The following is a 17,674-nucleotide window of genomic DNA, read 5'->3' on the forward strand; positions in this document are numbered from 1 at the left end:
TAACTCTGAATACTTCACTTTTGTTCAAAGGTTTACAAAGCGGGGTTCATGCATCAGTTTAATTTCACATCACATCGTTACTTTGAGCATCCCCTAAAATCTTAATAGATGTCAGTGCTGAGTAGTTAAAGTATTTAATTAGATGGACATACTGAAATAGAGTTCCCAAGTAAATGGAAGATAATTTAACCTGTAAAAAATCTATTTACTGATGAAGAAATTTTGGAAACTTATTTCTATGTCAGGGAACTGTATTTACTGTGCCTTGTAAGATCTTCTGCTTGTGTTCCAGCACTGTTTTAGCTTAGATTAAGAGTCTATATGCAGAATTAGAGTTTATATAGATTGAGAGTTTATATGCAGCTTTTCTACAGGGAAGGTGGTCTTCATACAAATGACTACAGGAGACTGATCTCAGTTGTTACATATTTACAGGTTCTCTGGGCTGTGAAGTTTTCAATAAGCTGTAGAATACTTGAGCAGCTTCTCCACAGCACATCAATTCTCAAAAATTTTGAAATATTCCCCAGTGTCTATTTCACTGTAGCACTATTTATCTAAATACAGTAACTGAGACCAAGCAACTGTTGCTGGGATGTGAGATCCTGCCAAGTAATGTTGGGATAAGTCTGTCACTTATTCAAATGAACATACTTTATTCTCTCAGTTGGCAACTGCTTTCAGCTTCCATTCATTGTAAATATTAAAATCAGTGGAAACTGGATGGTCTCCATCCTACTTAACAGTTTAGCAAATCAGGCCCAAATGGTCGAATTTCTGTAAAATGTTGCTACCTAGCAAACGTAGAAAGTCCAAGTACCGTTCGAAATTTAAAGCTGAGCTCTACTAGCTAAATTCAGAAATATAATTTTACCCCCTTTGATCCTATTTATTTTTTGAAGCATTCACTTGACAACTCTCGGCACTTTGAGTTTTAAGCACTTCATTGCATTACCAAAACAAAAAAATAGCTTGACTACGATGCTGTATTTTGATATAGCATCAGTTGTAAAACTGTATTTTAGTATCTCGTATAAAAACTTCTCAAGCTTAAATCAGCTGTGTTCTCTTTACCAAAGGATCGGTTCTTTCTAATAGCATCTGATTTTGACTGTCTTTCCTAAAGCCTAAGTTCATAGCACTTCAGTGTGTAAAGATTAACTTACACTGCTTTAAGGTCCAGACTGTCAAAGCTGAGGAATCATATTCTGATCACAGTCAGACTGGCCCTCATTTTGGGAATTTAACTGATGTTCTGTGTGTCTGTTTGCATCTAGTAAAATTAATAATAATCCAGAATGCCTCTGTAGGAGGGTTCTGTGTAATAGGAGAAATCTTCCTTAAAGCAAAATGAGCTCGCTGTGTGGTGTGCTACGCGTTTTGTGACATACTGCAGGGGGCAGTCCTCCAATTAAATGCATCCAACTGTATGTCTTTGTGTGTGTGATGGCAGTTACCCACAGCTTCTGTCCAGGAGCCCTACTAAGAATCTGCAGAAGAATGTTCTTCTTTAAGATGAATTTCACTGCTCTTTCACATTATATTCATAGAAGGAACTATACAAATTTTACGAGATGAATGTGTAAGAGCTTTCAGTTAAGAAATTTTACACTGGTATTTTTTCTCTCTTACAAGTAATCTGGCATTTTATTCCAATTTTTTTTTCCTGAATTAAGTAATGCATGCAATTTATTAAAGGCATACAAACTACTGGCCCATTTTCTTTTAATTTTTTGTTTCCGTTTCACTACATCTTAATAAATTTTTGTATTTCAGTACAGGTCAAACAGTGTGTAACGTATACAGTCATATGCTGTACTGTAATGAATCAAGTGGGATATTACAAACTTTTCTTCACTACAGTTGTCTGAACTCACAGGACCTGCATCTTTATAGCTGATGTTGAAAAGTCCTTTTCTGTATCACACGTATACAGTGTTTGTTATTGTTTGTTTGTTTTTTTCTTGCCAGGTTGTCACAAAATATTCCAGTTTTTAAAAATACTCAGAGAAGCCCAGCATACACACAGTTCCTGACCACGTTACTTGAAGAGCTCCATTTCAAAAATGAAGATCTGGAAAGTTTAACAAGAATATTCAGAGTAAACAGCCCACCTGAATGGTCAGTTAATTTTAAGCTATTCTGCATTTCATAAAACTAATCCAGTTAACAATTTTTATTTCCAACATTTTGTAGGTATGCATAATAACTACAGATTATATCGGCCAGAGCAGAAAGCGTGTAAAGTACATTTTAAAGTAAAAAAGATGTATGTTGTGTGGAAATGAGTGTCATGATTTTGTCACTGACAGTAAATGCTGACTGCTTATCACTTTAATCTTTTGAGAACATACAGTTGGTTTACTGCAATTTTGGGAGGAATTTTTTTCAAGTTCTTTTAGGATTTATTAAAAAAATAATAATCTGAGTGATTATAGTGACTGTCTTAGCAGTGGGTTTTTGTGTATGTTATATCTAGTCTAGGTAATATGAAATTAAACTAAAAGCATTAAAGCTGAGACTGCATTTTGCATTCTAGTTAGGCAGAAATAAAAAAGAGTAAATATCTTACATCTACTGATTAAATTCAAATGATTTAACCAGTCTAGCATTATAATATTTAAGAAATTTGTGTATTAACAATTACTCATCTCAGACTTTGTTCCCCACAGAACAAGGCGATCATCGTAACGTCTCCCACTACCTGAAATGGCTGCATGGAGAAAAACAAACACCTTCAGTTGTTGGAATGTCTCTTTTTTAATGAAAAATAAAATGAAATATTCATTGTACTTCTTGCACTTTTGCTCTCTTGTTTATTTCTTAGAATAAGGATTGTGAAGTCTTTGCAGAAGCTGACTCTGTAACGGCAGCTGCTGAAGGTATGCATGAAAACTAGTTAAAATGGGGATGGTCTGAAGAGTTTCTATTTAAAGGCAATAGAAAGGAATCCAGATTATTGGCTTAGTTTTAGTTTGTTTTGGACGTTTTCAGCCAAAATTTACCTGCAGGAATCGGGGGGGGGAAATTAGTCTGGGGAGTTAGAAACACTGCTGCTGATATTTTTCCATTTGACTCAGTGCTTGGAGCCGTATTCTTTAAGAATGATGAAGATGGTACACAAAGATACCTGATCTGCAGCCTGTTTGTCTTGCTACTTCTAAGGAAAAGGCAGGCGGGGGGGGGGGGGGTGTGGGGTGTGTCTCTGAACATTATGTACAACTTCTTTTTAAACATTTTCTAATTGTTACCAATTTCAAAATAGATTTTAAGATTCTGTAGTAATTTCATTTTAACTAGCTGTGTTGTTTAGAATGAGTACTTTCAAACTTGCTCCTATCACTAAATAATTGCAAAATGCAATTTAAAACTAATGCAGTAGTAATTCTTAATAATGCCGTAAGTTGTTGGTACATTGCGTATTCCCGGTTCACAGGACATCTCTTTTGAGAAACTTGGAAATAAAGTTGTATCTGACAGTGCTTAGGTTGCAGCAAATGCCAGCACTGAAGCAGGACATACCAGAACTGCTGCACAGCAATTCCATTTAAAAAACAGAATTTATTCCTCTATCTTGTTTCTGTAATGTTACCTAAAAAAACTCTCTATTTAGATTATTGCTTGGTAGTTCCTTCATGACAATCAGCATATTTATGTTGATTTCCCCTGACACATAGAAGCTCGTGCCTTGGAAAGCTCCATTTGCAGCAGAGTTTATTTAGGTGATGTTTAGTTTTCCTAACTTACCTCATAACGGACAGTTACGTCAAATTTAACTCATAAAAGCAGTGATTTAGAATAAGGAAAACTTTAATGCACTTAAAGCTATACATTTTTCTACATCTGCAATAGGAAAAAAGTACTCCATCAGAGAGTGCCTGGTCTCAAATTCAGAAGAATGCATGATGTAATTTAGATAGAAGATACTTTTTTTTTTTTTTTCATACCATGATGGAAAACTTTTTAGTGGGTACATAAGCAAAGAAAGAAAAAGACCTTACCAAAAGATAAGTTTACAGAAGATTAGTAGACAAGATACACTGAGGAAAATTTGATTACATATCTATCTTGTTCTGATTTAGAAAGTTAAACATATTTCTGTTTTATAGTTTCATTTTTCTAGGTATTGCTTCCCTGTAGATTCTGAACAAGCCATTGTTCTGTTCCATGGATGCTTAACATAGAGATTACAATTACCTCAAGACGATGTTGCTATTTGGTATTAAACTGGGAATATAACCGTTTCAATGGGTTCTCTGTCTCTTATTTGAAAAGTTTTTACATTTCCTGTCAGTTTAGTGGTGTAATTTTCTTCGCTATTTTTAGGCTTGGTCTTCAGCTGTTGAATGTTGAAAACATTACATTGTAATAAGACTGAATAGGTCGTAAGTCCAAAGACCTCTTCATTAACGTTTGCTGCAGGTGCTTTTATGGTCTGCCGGAATTTTTGCACCTCCTCCTTAGTAGCAAGCTTACTCTTTCTTTTCTTGTGCTGAGAGAATAGAATAACCTTTCTCCTTCTATGACCTTCTTACCCAGCTCAGAAGACTTCTCTAAGTTGAAAATACCCGAAGTGATATTCTTCACCTACATTTAATGACCCTATTGCCTTCAGACTTGAGTAAAACACATGTAAATAAATACAAAAAGCGTATATGTAGCCATTGCTTTGCAGCAGTGGGAAGACTGCAGACAACTCAAAAGGATCTTCTGTACTACCAGCCTTACCAAGTTCTACAAAGAGCAGAACTCAAGCACCAAATGCTAAGCTCATTTTTGTTGTCTTATGATCATGTTTTGTAATAGCTTAACTACGCAGAAACATTCAAATCTAGACCTTATTTTTTAGCTTAAAGCTAGTTTCTGCTACAGTTGTCTGTCATTTCACAGATCTAATTTTTTCAGCTCACTTTTCTTTTCCCCTTCTCATTTTGATTATGTTTTTAGTTTCTTTGTGACCTTGCTGCTGTGCTTACTGCTTTTCTTTCCCATTTGTTGAGCAGATAAGAACAGAGGACCCCCAGCAGAGAGCAGTGGGTTTCAGCCTCATCTCAGATGCACACAATTTCAGTGGCTTGCCTGTAAACTACAGGAGCATAGGTACCTTACAAATCCTGGGCTTAGTGTAGCTGGGACACAAACCTCTATTTCCAAGTTGAACTACAAAGTAGGCATAAGCTTAGTAATGCCATCACTCAGATCATAAGGCTCATGAAATCCTAGTAGTTCATTACAGTGACTGTGTAAATCCTCCAAGCCTATCTGGCAAGGTACCTTCAGTAGAGCAAACACAATCATGATGTGGGTTTTTCTAATCTTGATACTAGGGAGAGGTCAATTTCTACATTTTTTTTTTAATGTTTTATACATATAGAGTGGTTATAGTTAAGAACAGAAGCACACTGTCTTAAACTTTAAAGCAAAGCCTCCTTCAGTGCTGTTGCAGCAAGTGTGAAATATTTCTTTGTGGTGCAAGGATGGATTCTTACCAATTTGTTGGTTGTTTTTTTGTTTGTTTGTTAGTTTTTTGTAGATGTAATGAAGTAATTTCAGAGAAAGGAGTTAATACAGAGAAAGTCAGTGGTTGCTCAGAGTTACTCAACAGTCTCTCCATGGCCAGAGAGGATGGAGGAAAAGCTGTTGTGTCTATTGTAACAGCATATCTCCTGTCATAGTCTTGTAAATACTGTCAGTGTAAATGCTGCACTCTGTACTGCTTTACCTCCTAGCACAGATCCCTTCACTGCAACTGTTCAGTTCTTTGTGCCCACTGACCAAGCTTGCTGATTTTTCCATTGGTTGTGCAGAGAAGTGGAATCAATGTAGTTACTCTGCTGGTTACTGTTTCAGAGAAACAGGCAGTTACCAGGTATTCAAAGAGATTATGTTACATCCTGGAGTTTGCAAGTCGAGTGCTCAGATAAAATAATCCAAAATTCTGAATTAAGCAGAAGACATCTTGATTTCTTTCACTGGAGACTATCCAAACAATAAAGCACTTTAGTAGATCTAAAGCAACACAGCTCACAGCTGTGCTGCTATCTAAACTCTGGACTGGAAAGTTTTATCTACCCAGTCTTTAAAGAGTGGTGCAGGGAGCAACAAAGAGCACAGTAGATGCATGAGACATCTGGGGCCTCAAAGGCTGCATCCACACAACACCAGATATCACCTGTATTTTCACACTTCAGTCTCACTGAGTACAGTGATGCATCTGTTGTGGTTTAATGGGGGAGAAAGTAATGGTCGTATGTATCTTAGTTTTGAATCTGCACGTCCTACCCATTTCTCCTTGGGCTGAAGGAATCTAGACTTCACAAAATGTTAGAGGGGATGAGCAGCTCGACTACACAACAAGTCTTAGCTGACCCTTAGCTGCTGGAGAGGAAAGAACAGACACATATCAGGGTGAAGCTAAAGGAAGAAAGAAGTGGAAAGTGGTATTCACACCTGCTAAATTTAGGCATCCAGCCATAGCTACCTGCTTGTCCCTGCTTCAGAGAGAACTGATGCTCTTAGTTTAGGTTCTCTAAATCATATCTTCAAGCACAGTACAAAGAAGGTGGTTAATGCCTCTCCCCCTTTTTCCTCGTGACAGAAAGAAAGCAAATTTAAGTCAGGAGAGAGCTTTGACCACAGCAGATTCCCCCTGGAGTTGCTTATGTAATAACGAAAGGCCTGCCACTACAAAGCAAGGATTCCTGATCCTGTTCTGTTATTTTCTGTTATTTTGATGGCTACCGTTTCACTTTTTTTTTTTTTTTTTTTTTTTTTTCCTTACTCTGTAAGAGTTAAAACCAAAAGAACTGAAGTCTTTTGAAAAAATAAAAACAGTGAAATAGTGCTACTGTGTTGAAAGTATACCCAGGAGGTAACAGCCCAGTTCTACAGCTTGCCTTGAAGCTTTCCATGCTGCCTGCTTATTTCAGTACTGGGGTACAAACAGCCAATGCTGTGGGTGGCATTCAGCTTGATCTCACCGGGGCAACAGGTTACACTGAAATGTCATTTCCAACAAGCATTAAATATTGAAAACACAGAACCAGCCTCTGTTTGGCAAGTCTTAAGTTTCCATAAGTGGCAGATGGTATATGAGGTAGGGCTAAGTATTGTAAAGCTCTCTGTTTCTCAGCTGCATCTCTACCACCTGACGGTCCTCCTCTGTTTAGAGTCAGAGGAAGTAGGTGTGCCTTCCATTAGCAAAGAGTAATATTGCTAGTGACTTTTCCTCCTCTGATCTCTCTTTCAGTGACTTTTCTCTTACAACCACTTCTCTGCACATACTTCAGATGGCTTTAGGAGATGAGTGGCCTGGAAGGTGCTGCTGAGGAACGGTGCAGTTGTGCTGAACAGGATTTAGGGAGGGACTGGGGAGAGCTGGAAACCTGTCTTTAGGTAGGTGTCATTTAAGCACTCTGGTTTGAAAAAGCAAGTGAAAGCACACATTGCCTCAGTATGTGCACAACTAATGTTAGTCATTCCCCTTGGGTTGCCAGCACCTATGAAATTAGAAACAATGCTAACTAGAGTTCTCAAAAACCTGACTAGACTAACCAAAAAGAACAATAAGCAAAAAGAAAGGTGTGTAACAAGCACCAGCCTTTTAAAACTGCTCATACCCTAGAAAATGGGCAGTACTGAGAGATACTTCCAAACAACCTCCTAGGTACAGTGACAGGCTTGGGGCAATATTCCCAGCAGTGCCAGGAGCAAGACGTCCTGCTTTGACACCTGTGGTTCCTGGATGCGTGAGCCAGGCTTCTCCCTGACTTGGCCAGCACAGAATGCACACCCTTTAGTCCTGTACTGAAGAAGGCTCACCAGTCAGTATCACAGGAGCTGTGGCCCTGCAACACTTTGGCTGTCCACCACTGCTTCTCACCACAGCTTGAAAGCTGTGATTATCTGCGAGAGCTGCATACAAAGATCAAAGAACAGAGCCTGTGGACCACGGCCTGGAACATCCTGCATTGCTGCAAACCACATCAAATCAATGCAATTTCTGGCACTTTTTAGCCTCTTAAACTTCTGGAATATGTAACTGAACTGAGCACAGAGCGGGACGGCAGCAGCTCCCTGAGCAGTGCTACAGTTTGGTAAGAATTAACCATCACTATAGCAAGCCTGAACAACGTGGATGAAGCTTTTTGACTGACTTGAGTCAGTTACAAACACAACAGGTTTTATATCATAAATCTTTACCTTTTTGTTGTACTCAGATGAGAGTGTCTACGAATCAGGTTAATATAATTTAACAGCAAAGTAGTTAAGTAACAACAAAAAAATAAGATTGCAAGTGGTAGTATTATCTAAGAAGCCAGAACAGCCCTGCTTACAGCTGCCAGCTAAGATCTGACTCATCTAAGGTATTTTATAGCAACCATATGTTAGGCATGTGTATCTCATATATTATGCAAAAAAAAAAAAAAAAAAAAAAAGATAATGTTTCCTAATCAGACTTTGCCACTGAGCAGGATTTTCCATAACTTTTCAGTACTGTGTGAGCCACAGGCTGGAGCAACCCTGCTGCAGACGCTTCCGATCTGTTAACAAATAGAACTAATGGCGACAGATCTGTGACTTACTGATGCAGCAAGGTCATTTTAAAGATTGTTTAGGAATTCTGTGTTAAAAGGTAACTTCAGAATACTTGCCCTTCTTGCACAGGACACTTTCAAGTTGCTGACGTGGTCTAGAAGCAGGAACTACCCTGTGATTAATTAACACTACCTGATACAGCAGTAGTTGTCATATCTGCTTAGTGCATATACTTGCATAGCCACAAAAGAGAGTGAATTCACATTAAAGAAAGAAAGATTAAAAACTGTGTCTGAAAATATTAAATTAAGATCTTTAGATAAATACACAGTTGGGTAAGCTAGAATAATCATAGCATTTTAACAAAGATAAACAACACTGTAGAACCCATTGGCTGTTGATTTTTAGCAAGCTTTCCACACGGTTCACTTCTACACAGGCGCCTGCCCCAGCCTATACACCTCTGTGCTCCAAACATGGTTCCCTCTGGCTAGACAGCCACATGCACTGCTCTAGTGTCCGTCTGTCCCAGTTACTCCAGGCTCCCCTGTAGGATCCACAGTCTAAAGGAGGACTACAGGGGATGCAGCTGCAGTCACAGCTCTCCCTTTTGTTCTCCAAAGGGCAGCGACTGTGCTGCTCATTGACAACAAAGCTCCCACTGACCCAAGAGTGGTCTGGCAATTCCTTGTTAGGGATCATGATCTCTCACTTTTTTGAGGAGACCTTCACTTAGAAGCTTTTTTGAGCACACTCTTTTTTGTGAACGGCGTCCTGTCACTAAATTAAAAAGAAAGAAAAGAGCAAGGCGCGTATTTTTGCTCCTTGAGATACTTGGCTTATTATAAAATGTCACAACCGCAACTGTAGTTAAACTGTTTCTTTCATATTACAGTAATTTTCCAGAAGGCATTTGAAAACTGGAAAAATAAGTAATTTTACACATACCGTATCAGCCCTCACTAGCTCTGGGTCAAACACAAGTCATCCCTTGTCACTGTTCATTTCTAAGATCCTCCCAAGCTCTGCTTTTTGTGCCCTGAACATCTGATGTTCTTGTTTTTCTTCTATAACCACAGATGTGCCCCCTTCAAAAAGCGCACAATCTCAAAAAGCTAAACTGACGCGCAGTGTCAAACCACACAGCCCAAGCAGCAAGCAGTGCTGGAGAAAAACAGAATCACGCTTGAAGAAAAACAGAAGAAATCACACAAATCGTTTCCAAAGATGAATCTGAAACATTTTCGACTTGATGCGGGCCTGTTTCTTAAGAATGCAAGCACTTCATGTTTTTACACTCACTGTATAAGCAGATGCTGCTTTCTGAAAGAAGAGATGAATTTGTGCAGCACATCGCCTTTTCTTGTTAAGAGTAGTTTTTCTCTCTCTATGAGCCAAGCTGGGGCCTTGCTGTGGGACTGAGGGGCCTCCTGTTCTGCCCAGCACACCCAGCTTTCCAGTTAAGGGGCTGAGCGTTACAGCCCAGCTGGGCAGCAGTGCTGTGAGATACCCAGAGGGACTCACAGCACTGCAGAAGGACAGGTGTGGGCAGCAGGAGTCATCCTCATGCTGAAAAAGTACATAAGATCAGCTAGCTGGTTTCTTAACTGACTTCAAACAAACTGCTACATGTTGTTAACCTCACCTCTACAGTTGACAAGTTGTCACAGCATTAAAAGAAAAGGTCAAAATGTAAAGCCACACAGATATGTCTAAGCTGCCTTGAATGGCCCTCTGACAGCATACAACTGTAAGATGATCTGTTGTGCAGGTTTCACTGAAGAAACATCCTTTTCTTAATCTGGTGATTCAAAGGTAAAACCCTGCTCTCCAATTTCAGTACATGAACGCTGATCTTCGGTAAAGATCTGTAAAGTAAGAGTAATGCTGGATTCTGGGTTACATCATTTATATTTTAAGGGTCTGAGTCAAAAGTTGGATTTTTTTTTTCCTAGTTCATCTCTATCTGATAACCTTGAACGCACAGGAGACGATGTCTGAAGCTGGGCTGATAAAGCCATCAGCACCAAGGAGCGGCAGTGTCAGGGCACAGCACAGATACAGATCTCCACATCCCTGCTTCCTCTGCAAAGGAGAGGAAGGAAGTTCCCTGCAGGTCGGCCCAGGAGCATCCTGTCTTACAGCCCGAAAACTAGCAAAATGCAATTTCCAAGAGCCACAGGTCTTCAGAAGTTCTGAAGGCCTTTTTTTATCCCTGGTGCTACTGAAAACCTTCTTACTAAAAAATCACAACTAAGTGTCACAGCTTCCAGAGTCACAACCACCCACCTCACTTCATCTCTTCCCACATCTCCCAACCCTTCTCTGTCTCCCCATTCCCACACCGTCCCACTCCCTCCCCTAACCGCTCTCCTGTGCCAGCAGCCCATGCCCAGCCTCCTGCCTGTTCTCAGGCCCACCCGCTGCTCCTGCAGCTCACGCTCTCAGCCCTCCAACCCTGGCAGCAGGCTCAGCCCCGCTGCCTCCAAACCTCTGTCCACACACGGAGAGTCTGCAAGGAACCTGTGACGGGGCTCACATTCAAGTGCACAGGGAGAAGCGCCTGGCTTTGCCCACACTCCTCGTACATGGGCTGGAGCTGTGTGCCCCTCACACCTGCGGTTCCAACACAAGAAGGTGGCTGCCACACGTCAGGACACTTCCCCAGGGACATTCGACTGCCACCAGACACACAGGGCACTCAGAACAATTCTTACAGCAGCACCTATAGATGGGCACGAGGCTTGTTTCTAAAACAGATCTGAATCACCCAAAAGCTAAAGCAGTGCAAAGGTGATTAATAATTTGTATGCGACTTCTTTAATCAGAAGAGGCCTACTTGGTTGAAAATGAAACCTCAGCAGGAAAAGGTTGGTTTTGATTAATTTCTCAACTCAAAAAAGCGTTCAGGTTGACAGAATGTTTCAGTTCAACATTTCTAAACACATGAAAAAAAGGGAAAAAAAGAAAATCAAGTTTAAAGTGACTTTTCATTTTGAGTTAAATTTCACTATGATCAACTGGTTTCCATTCATGTTGACACATTTCACCGTGGTTTTTTTTTTTTTCAAAAAATGTACATTTTCACTTCTCTAACCAAATTGGAGAACAAGCGTTTGTTGCAGGCCAGGTTATGTCTTTTTATTTAGCAGAAACACAATATTTATTTTTAAAACTAACACGATGAGAAGCAGCAACACCTCTGTTCAGAATTTCATTCCTACATGGGGCTCCCCAAAGAACACCCTCTTATCTCTGCAGCCACTACCTATCAAAAGCCATTATCTTTCACAAAGCAACCTCGAGGAAGAAATTACTGCTCAAAGAAGCGTTCCTACTTTTAACCAATTGCTGTAAAAAATCGCCTAGTTTTAGAATCAACTTTGAACAAGACTACAAATTTATCATTGAAGATGAGCAAAACTGCAGGATCATGCATATTTTCTGTTGCTAATTTTTTGGGGCTGAGTAAATTGTCCTCTAACGGCATGTTTCTGCATACTAAGGTGAGCTCTTTACCATGTGAGGACTCATTCAAAATGGATCACCAACTGGCAGTTTCATCACTGATGTCAAGGCATTTTCCAGAGACAGGTAACTTTTTCACAGAAAAGGAAAGTGAAAGGCTGCTGGCATGACTCACCCAGCCACGTGGACTATCAGACACAGTGCCCAAAATAGACTCCGAGCTCCTGGTGCCCACGTGCATAGGGGGACAGAGGTGGGCTTTCACAGAATCGATAGTAGGCATCCTGCCATTTGCAAAGGAAAATCCCTTTCCACACACCCGAACACACATCTCAAGTTGCTTTTCTTGGTGATACATGCTCTCATACGTCCCTTACACTTTAGCAAACCCAGAGCAGAAAGAAAAAGAAACTTCATTGAACACTTCTCTGTGACTTTGTCTCACTGCTGATGCTATAAGCTTCACTCCACACCAAATAAAAATCTCACAGCTGTGTTATGTCAGGTTTTCATAAGTATTCAGCACCAGATATGGGTCTCATTTGTAGATATACTCACTTCGAACCTGCTTTTCAATATGGTTAAGTATGCTGAGGCCAGGTACATTAAAATAAAGAGAGATGAAAAATGGAGTATTTGCTTGCCTCATTTGTGAAAGCTGAGTTCTTCGACAAATCTGGGCCTTTCTGTCGATTTATAAGCCTCCTGTCCATTGAAGAAGAAAGATGAGCCTACAGACACAGCAGGAGCCGACGGCTGGGCTCTGCAGAGCACGGGATGGGTATGAAGTAGGGACAGAGGTCCTCCGCTCAGTGATGCTCAGTCAGCCCAACAGGTCAGAGGCTTTAAACTGACCTTGAAGAAAAGCTAACTACCACTGTGGTCCAGTGAGTTACTCTATACAAGTAAGGAACCAGGATGATTATATCTCTTCCTGTCACTATGAACGGACTAGACCAACTTATGTTAGTTCTTCAGAGTCTTGCAAAACATGAGCAAGTTTGAAAGCATTGGTGAATTCAGTATGTTTCCCACAGGAAAATATGACAGAGGATGAGAGACAGCCCAAGGAAGCCTAGGCCAGGTGGTCCAGCCCTGGTTGTGGCACGGTTTGGGACTCCAGTGAAGAAAGATGCACTGGGCAAGAAAGAGGACTGGGCAAGGAGGTGTTCTAAGAAGTTTTTTTCTGATAAAATAATCCTGATTATCCCTCGCCCAGTAAGACTGCAAATCTGGAGTTACTTCTACTAGACAATAAACTCTTCTATTAGGGGGAAAAAATAAGAAAGGCACAAACCAAGTGTATAGAGAAAAGTGGAATCCTTTAGCAAATGAAACCGAGAAAGACTCCAAACATTAGTTCTTGGTGAAAAATACTTCTCAGTAGGTGGGTTGTTCTGGGTTGTTTTTATTTTGATTTTTAATTTAAACTGAAATTCTGACCATCAGTCAGCAAGAAGCATTTTCCACTCAATGAACTGCATCACAGCACAGGTAAAGTGCAATACATACAGCATGGGCATAGTAGAGCAGTGCCAGCTCAGAGCCCCGACCAATACTTGCTCAGGAGGGGGTCAGGAGAGGAAGAAGGAGGTGGTAGGAATCTCTGACAGTGGAGCTGGCACAGAGCATCACATCAGAGCCTGCGGAGCAGTGAGCTGACATGAAGGATGGGTTTGTATGCTGGATCACACAGTCACAAAATGCTTGTTGATACAGCCAGATGCTAAGGAATTCATGTAGGAGAAAAGAAAGCAAGCACATGCAGTAGGATGAAAGTCTGCCTCCTAAAGCAGCAATGCAGTGGCATGAAGTCAGCCAGGATAAATAGTTCCACTTAATGTCCAGTATCAAAATATTAATATCTTTTTAGCACCTGCATCTATGTCTCAGTGCTACATACTACTTGTCTTTGTACAGATGTTAAAGCCCAGCCACAATTATGATAGAAAAATCATCAGGAAATCAGCGCGAGCATCACAGTTCTGTGAAACCGTTACAGCCCCAAGCAATGTTGCAGATGATGAAATCCAGTGTTGCGTGGGAGTCAGCTATTTCCACATTAACGTTATTCAATCACAGTGGCCCATTTTCACATAGCTTGCTGCACTTCTGAAAGTTTGCACAAAGGTTAGGGTTTGACATTTTGAGACAGAATAGCTTAGTCCTCTATCCTCTGGCAAGAGCTACAACAAATAATCAATAATACAAGAGAAATATAGAACCTTACTTCAGTGCTTTCCAGGGTAGGAGCACTGAAAACATGCTTTTTTGACACAAATGCTTATTCTGAGGTCTTCATTACCAGGATTTCCAGTAAAATAGCCATAGGCAAGAAAGCACTTAATCTGACTGTTACATTAGTCCTCCTGAAACCACATGCAGTGTAACTGTGAGTGCGGGCATAAGGAAACGTCCTCACACATCTAATGGACAAACAATGATTTTTCTATCACTGCGTAAGACTGTGATGATGCTCTGCATAAAGAGTAGTCATTTCGAGTGTTAGGATTTATTTTACTTTTTAGCTGGTACGACTTCTGTGTTACTTCATGCAAAGCATGCCTCTAAGAATGAAACAGATTGAGCCAGGGCAAAGCACCTTGTCTACAACAGCATAAGTCATGGCTGCACTCAGAAATCACTTCTCTATCTAAATGTAGGAATCACTTCAGAGATGCTTACTTCTAGAAACACTCAGTTCTACAGATGCCTGATTAGGTGCTTTGCTGATTTATGCTGCTACACATCTGATTTCTGAAGTGCAGGGTATCCTGATACTAAACGCAAGTTCTTTGCTATAACCTTGATCTCCATTTCCCAGAGCAACATAGCAGGAGACCCTCAGCCTGTGCAGGCTCTTCATCCAGCAGGATTACTAAAAGAAAATCCCATGCCTCCATCCCAGCCCCATGGGCCTATTGCCCCCCACCTACTGATTCCACTTTCCCTGTGGCACACTGTGAGGTGAAGTAACAGAGCACTGAGCACAGAACATAGGGCTTAGTAGGGATTAAGTCCATCGAGCACTTGTTCCCTTCGAAGCAAAGCAATTCTGCAGAGACCCTGCAAGAAGGAGCCAGCAGAGGAAGACAGGAAGCCATCCCACCTGGAGTGCCACGAGAGGGAACTACAGCCTCACAGAGAGCAGGGCACAGAGCTACAGCAGTGCTTCCCCAGAACCTCGCTCACAGACTGCTGAACTGCAGCGACTGTAGCCCAGACAAACAGCCATGTACCAATTCAGGGACTGACAGTTACAGGCAAACGAGACAGGGACCATAACACAGATTGCTAGGCAACTTCTAAACGTGGTGTTTCCTACAGTCATAACAAACAGCAACCACAAGGAATAACTTCTCTGAGAGTGCAATGACTGCTAAGCCGCCCACAAAAAAAAAAAAAAAAAAAAAAAAGGAAAAAAAAAAAACAAGAAAAGCTTGAACAGAATAACTCTGCTTTTTCAAATGCAACAAAGAGATCCAACTAGGTTGCTTAAAAGAAACACCTGCTACAAAGGAGGAGACGCCGAGTCAAACTTTGCCACATGCATGTGCTAACTGGACCAACCCACAGCACAGAACTGAGGCACGGTGTGATCCCACTGCTTGGGGGCTTCTGTCACAGCAGTCTCCCTGCTCCACATGGGCCTGTTTCTGTGAAGGAGTTAACCCTGCCGACTGAATGTTTTGTGACAGCGTGGGGTATTCCAGCTCGCACGCCTCAAGACAAATTTGAGGCTGACCACAACCCAGTGGTCAGCTGTGAGGTGCCAGATCTTCCTCCAGCCAGGCTTACAAGTAGCTCCAAGCACTACTTCAGCCTGGAAGCAGAGCAGAGTGAAAAAGCAGATGCTGGCCTCAGCAAAAGCCCAAAACGTGCTGAGCCATGCAGCATTGCAGCGGAAATAGTGTAGATAAGAGCAACGCTCACTGACCTGATAGTCAGCAGTGACCAGGAAACAACCGTTTTTCCTCCAGCAGTCTCATCTCGCTGAGTTCTGCACTGTACCAGCACGAGTGAGGTGCTTGCTCCAGCAGCTGAATGCGGTCCACATATCACTGAGTGGGATATGGAGCTACAGATAGGTTCAGTTCAGTTGACAGCACAGACACTGGATGTACGGCATCCTACAGTCAGGCTCCCACTGTTTGATTTCAGTTAGAGTAAGAAAAAACTGTTGTGAGCGAGTCAGCTCCCAAACACACTTGAGGAAATGGGAGTTCATCTACCTGCGTGAATAACAAAAAGGAAACTCGAGGTTTGACCTTTCTTGACCCAAGCAATCTATTAACCAGAAGACAAGTCAGACTCCTATACAATTTCTGGGACTGAGACTGATTCAGCCATGAATTAGGCCAGCCTCCATAACCCAACTGCAAGCACAGCAAGTGTGTCAGCAGGAAGCCTACGCAAAAGCTGCAACAGCACCAGGAACCACAGGTCACACAGAATAAACGGTTTGGTGCAAAAATCTGGAACAGGAGCACAAGTAAGATGTCACACAGTGATTTACCTACCACCACCACACATCCCCGCCACATCCCATTTTCAGGGGACACCGAACAGATCAGGAGAAGGTGCAGGAGCAGCACCCACCTACCAGCAGCAGCAACATCGAGTCACCTGTGCCCACAAGACACTGAGGGGGTGACCCCAGACTGCCACTAGCAGCACTATAGGACAGCAGCACCCCATCACTGAGCTCTGGGTCCCTTCGCCCACAGACTGGTTCAAGATGAGCCTTCAAGCACAGCACTCTCCCCTTTAGTCAGAACTTCATGATCGTCTTCGTAATACCTTGGGCAAATATTGACTCTGGGATCCAACAGACTGAAAGTATTTGGTTTGTACCAGATGTGTTGCGTATATATACAACTTTGAAACATTAGCTAAAGGAGTGATTTGAGAAAATAAAAATTGTAGGTGGATGTGTTTACTTTGCAAGGTTATTCATGTCGTGCTCTGATCCTGAGAAGTGTGCACGAAGCCTTTAACCACAGGAAGAAAGCCAATCCAGTCCCACAGCACACGTGCAGCCCCACACGTGCAACCTGCCAGCAAGAGCCAAAGAGCTGAGGATCGTTGGCAAGTACAGCAACGAAACCATACAAGCCTGCCCTGAGGAGATCCTAGGATCCATGCCACAAAGAGTTCACCACTGCAGGGACATCTCCTCCAAGGAACATCTCTTGCCAGGCTTTCTGCAAGAGCTTGACCACCATTTCCCTGGTCCAGCCTTTGGGAGTGCTGGCACGGCTCCTGCAGGAAAGCAGTGTGACAGTCCTCTCCTCCCCCAATTGTCTCACCATGCAAAAAGCACATACACAGACAGAAAAACAGTTTGTGCCAGAAGGCTGAAGGCAACAGAGGTGGTTTGAGTGGTTTAAGTTGTTTCAGCTTTCAGTTCTTACGTTCACCACCACCACACCAAGCTTCAATTCCCTATATGTCTGCTCTCACCTGCTAAAAATCATCATTCAGGTGTGGTTTTGGCAGTTGTAGAGCTTGTGCTGTGGAACATGGGGGGTGGGAGAGAAAACAATGTGGGAACTAAAGTAAAAGCACTGCACAGGTTTGGAAACCAAATTTATTTCAGAGGACACCCTGCAAAGACACTTTCTCATTCCCATGACAGAATGGCTTAGCCCAGGCCAGTGTCTCAGCA

At 41.7% G+C, this 17,674-nt stretch overlaps 1 protein-coding gene across 1 annotated transcript in view; it reads left to right on the top strand.

The window, feature by feature from the left end:
- Window positions 1-15,922, top strand: part of RPAP2 (RNA polymerase II associated protein 2) — a gene marked incomplete at both ends in the record, with an annotated part of 48,082 nt that extends 32,160 nt beyond the window's left edge. The window contains 3 exons of the mRNA XM_079535505.1: window positions 1,972-2,125; window positions 2,828-2,882; window positions 15,705-15,922. Of these exons, the coding sequence (XP_079391631.1) occupies window positions 1,972-2,125; window positions 2,828-2,882; window positions 15,705-15,922 (427 nt within the window). The remainder of the gene's footprint in view (window positions 1-1,971; window positions 2,126-2,827; window positions 2,883-15,704) is intronic.
- Window positions 15,923-17,674: the final 1,752 nt, after the last annotated feature.

The sequence above is a fragment of the Tetrao urogallus genome (genome assembly GCF_951394365.1).
Source record: "Tetrao urogallus genome assembly, chromosome: 5".
NCBI classification, from domain to species: domain Eukaryota; kingdom Metazoa; phylum Chordata; class Aves; order Galliformes; family Phasianidae; genus Tetrao; species Tetrao urogallus.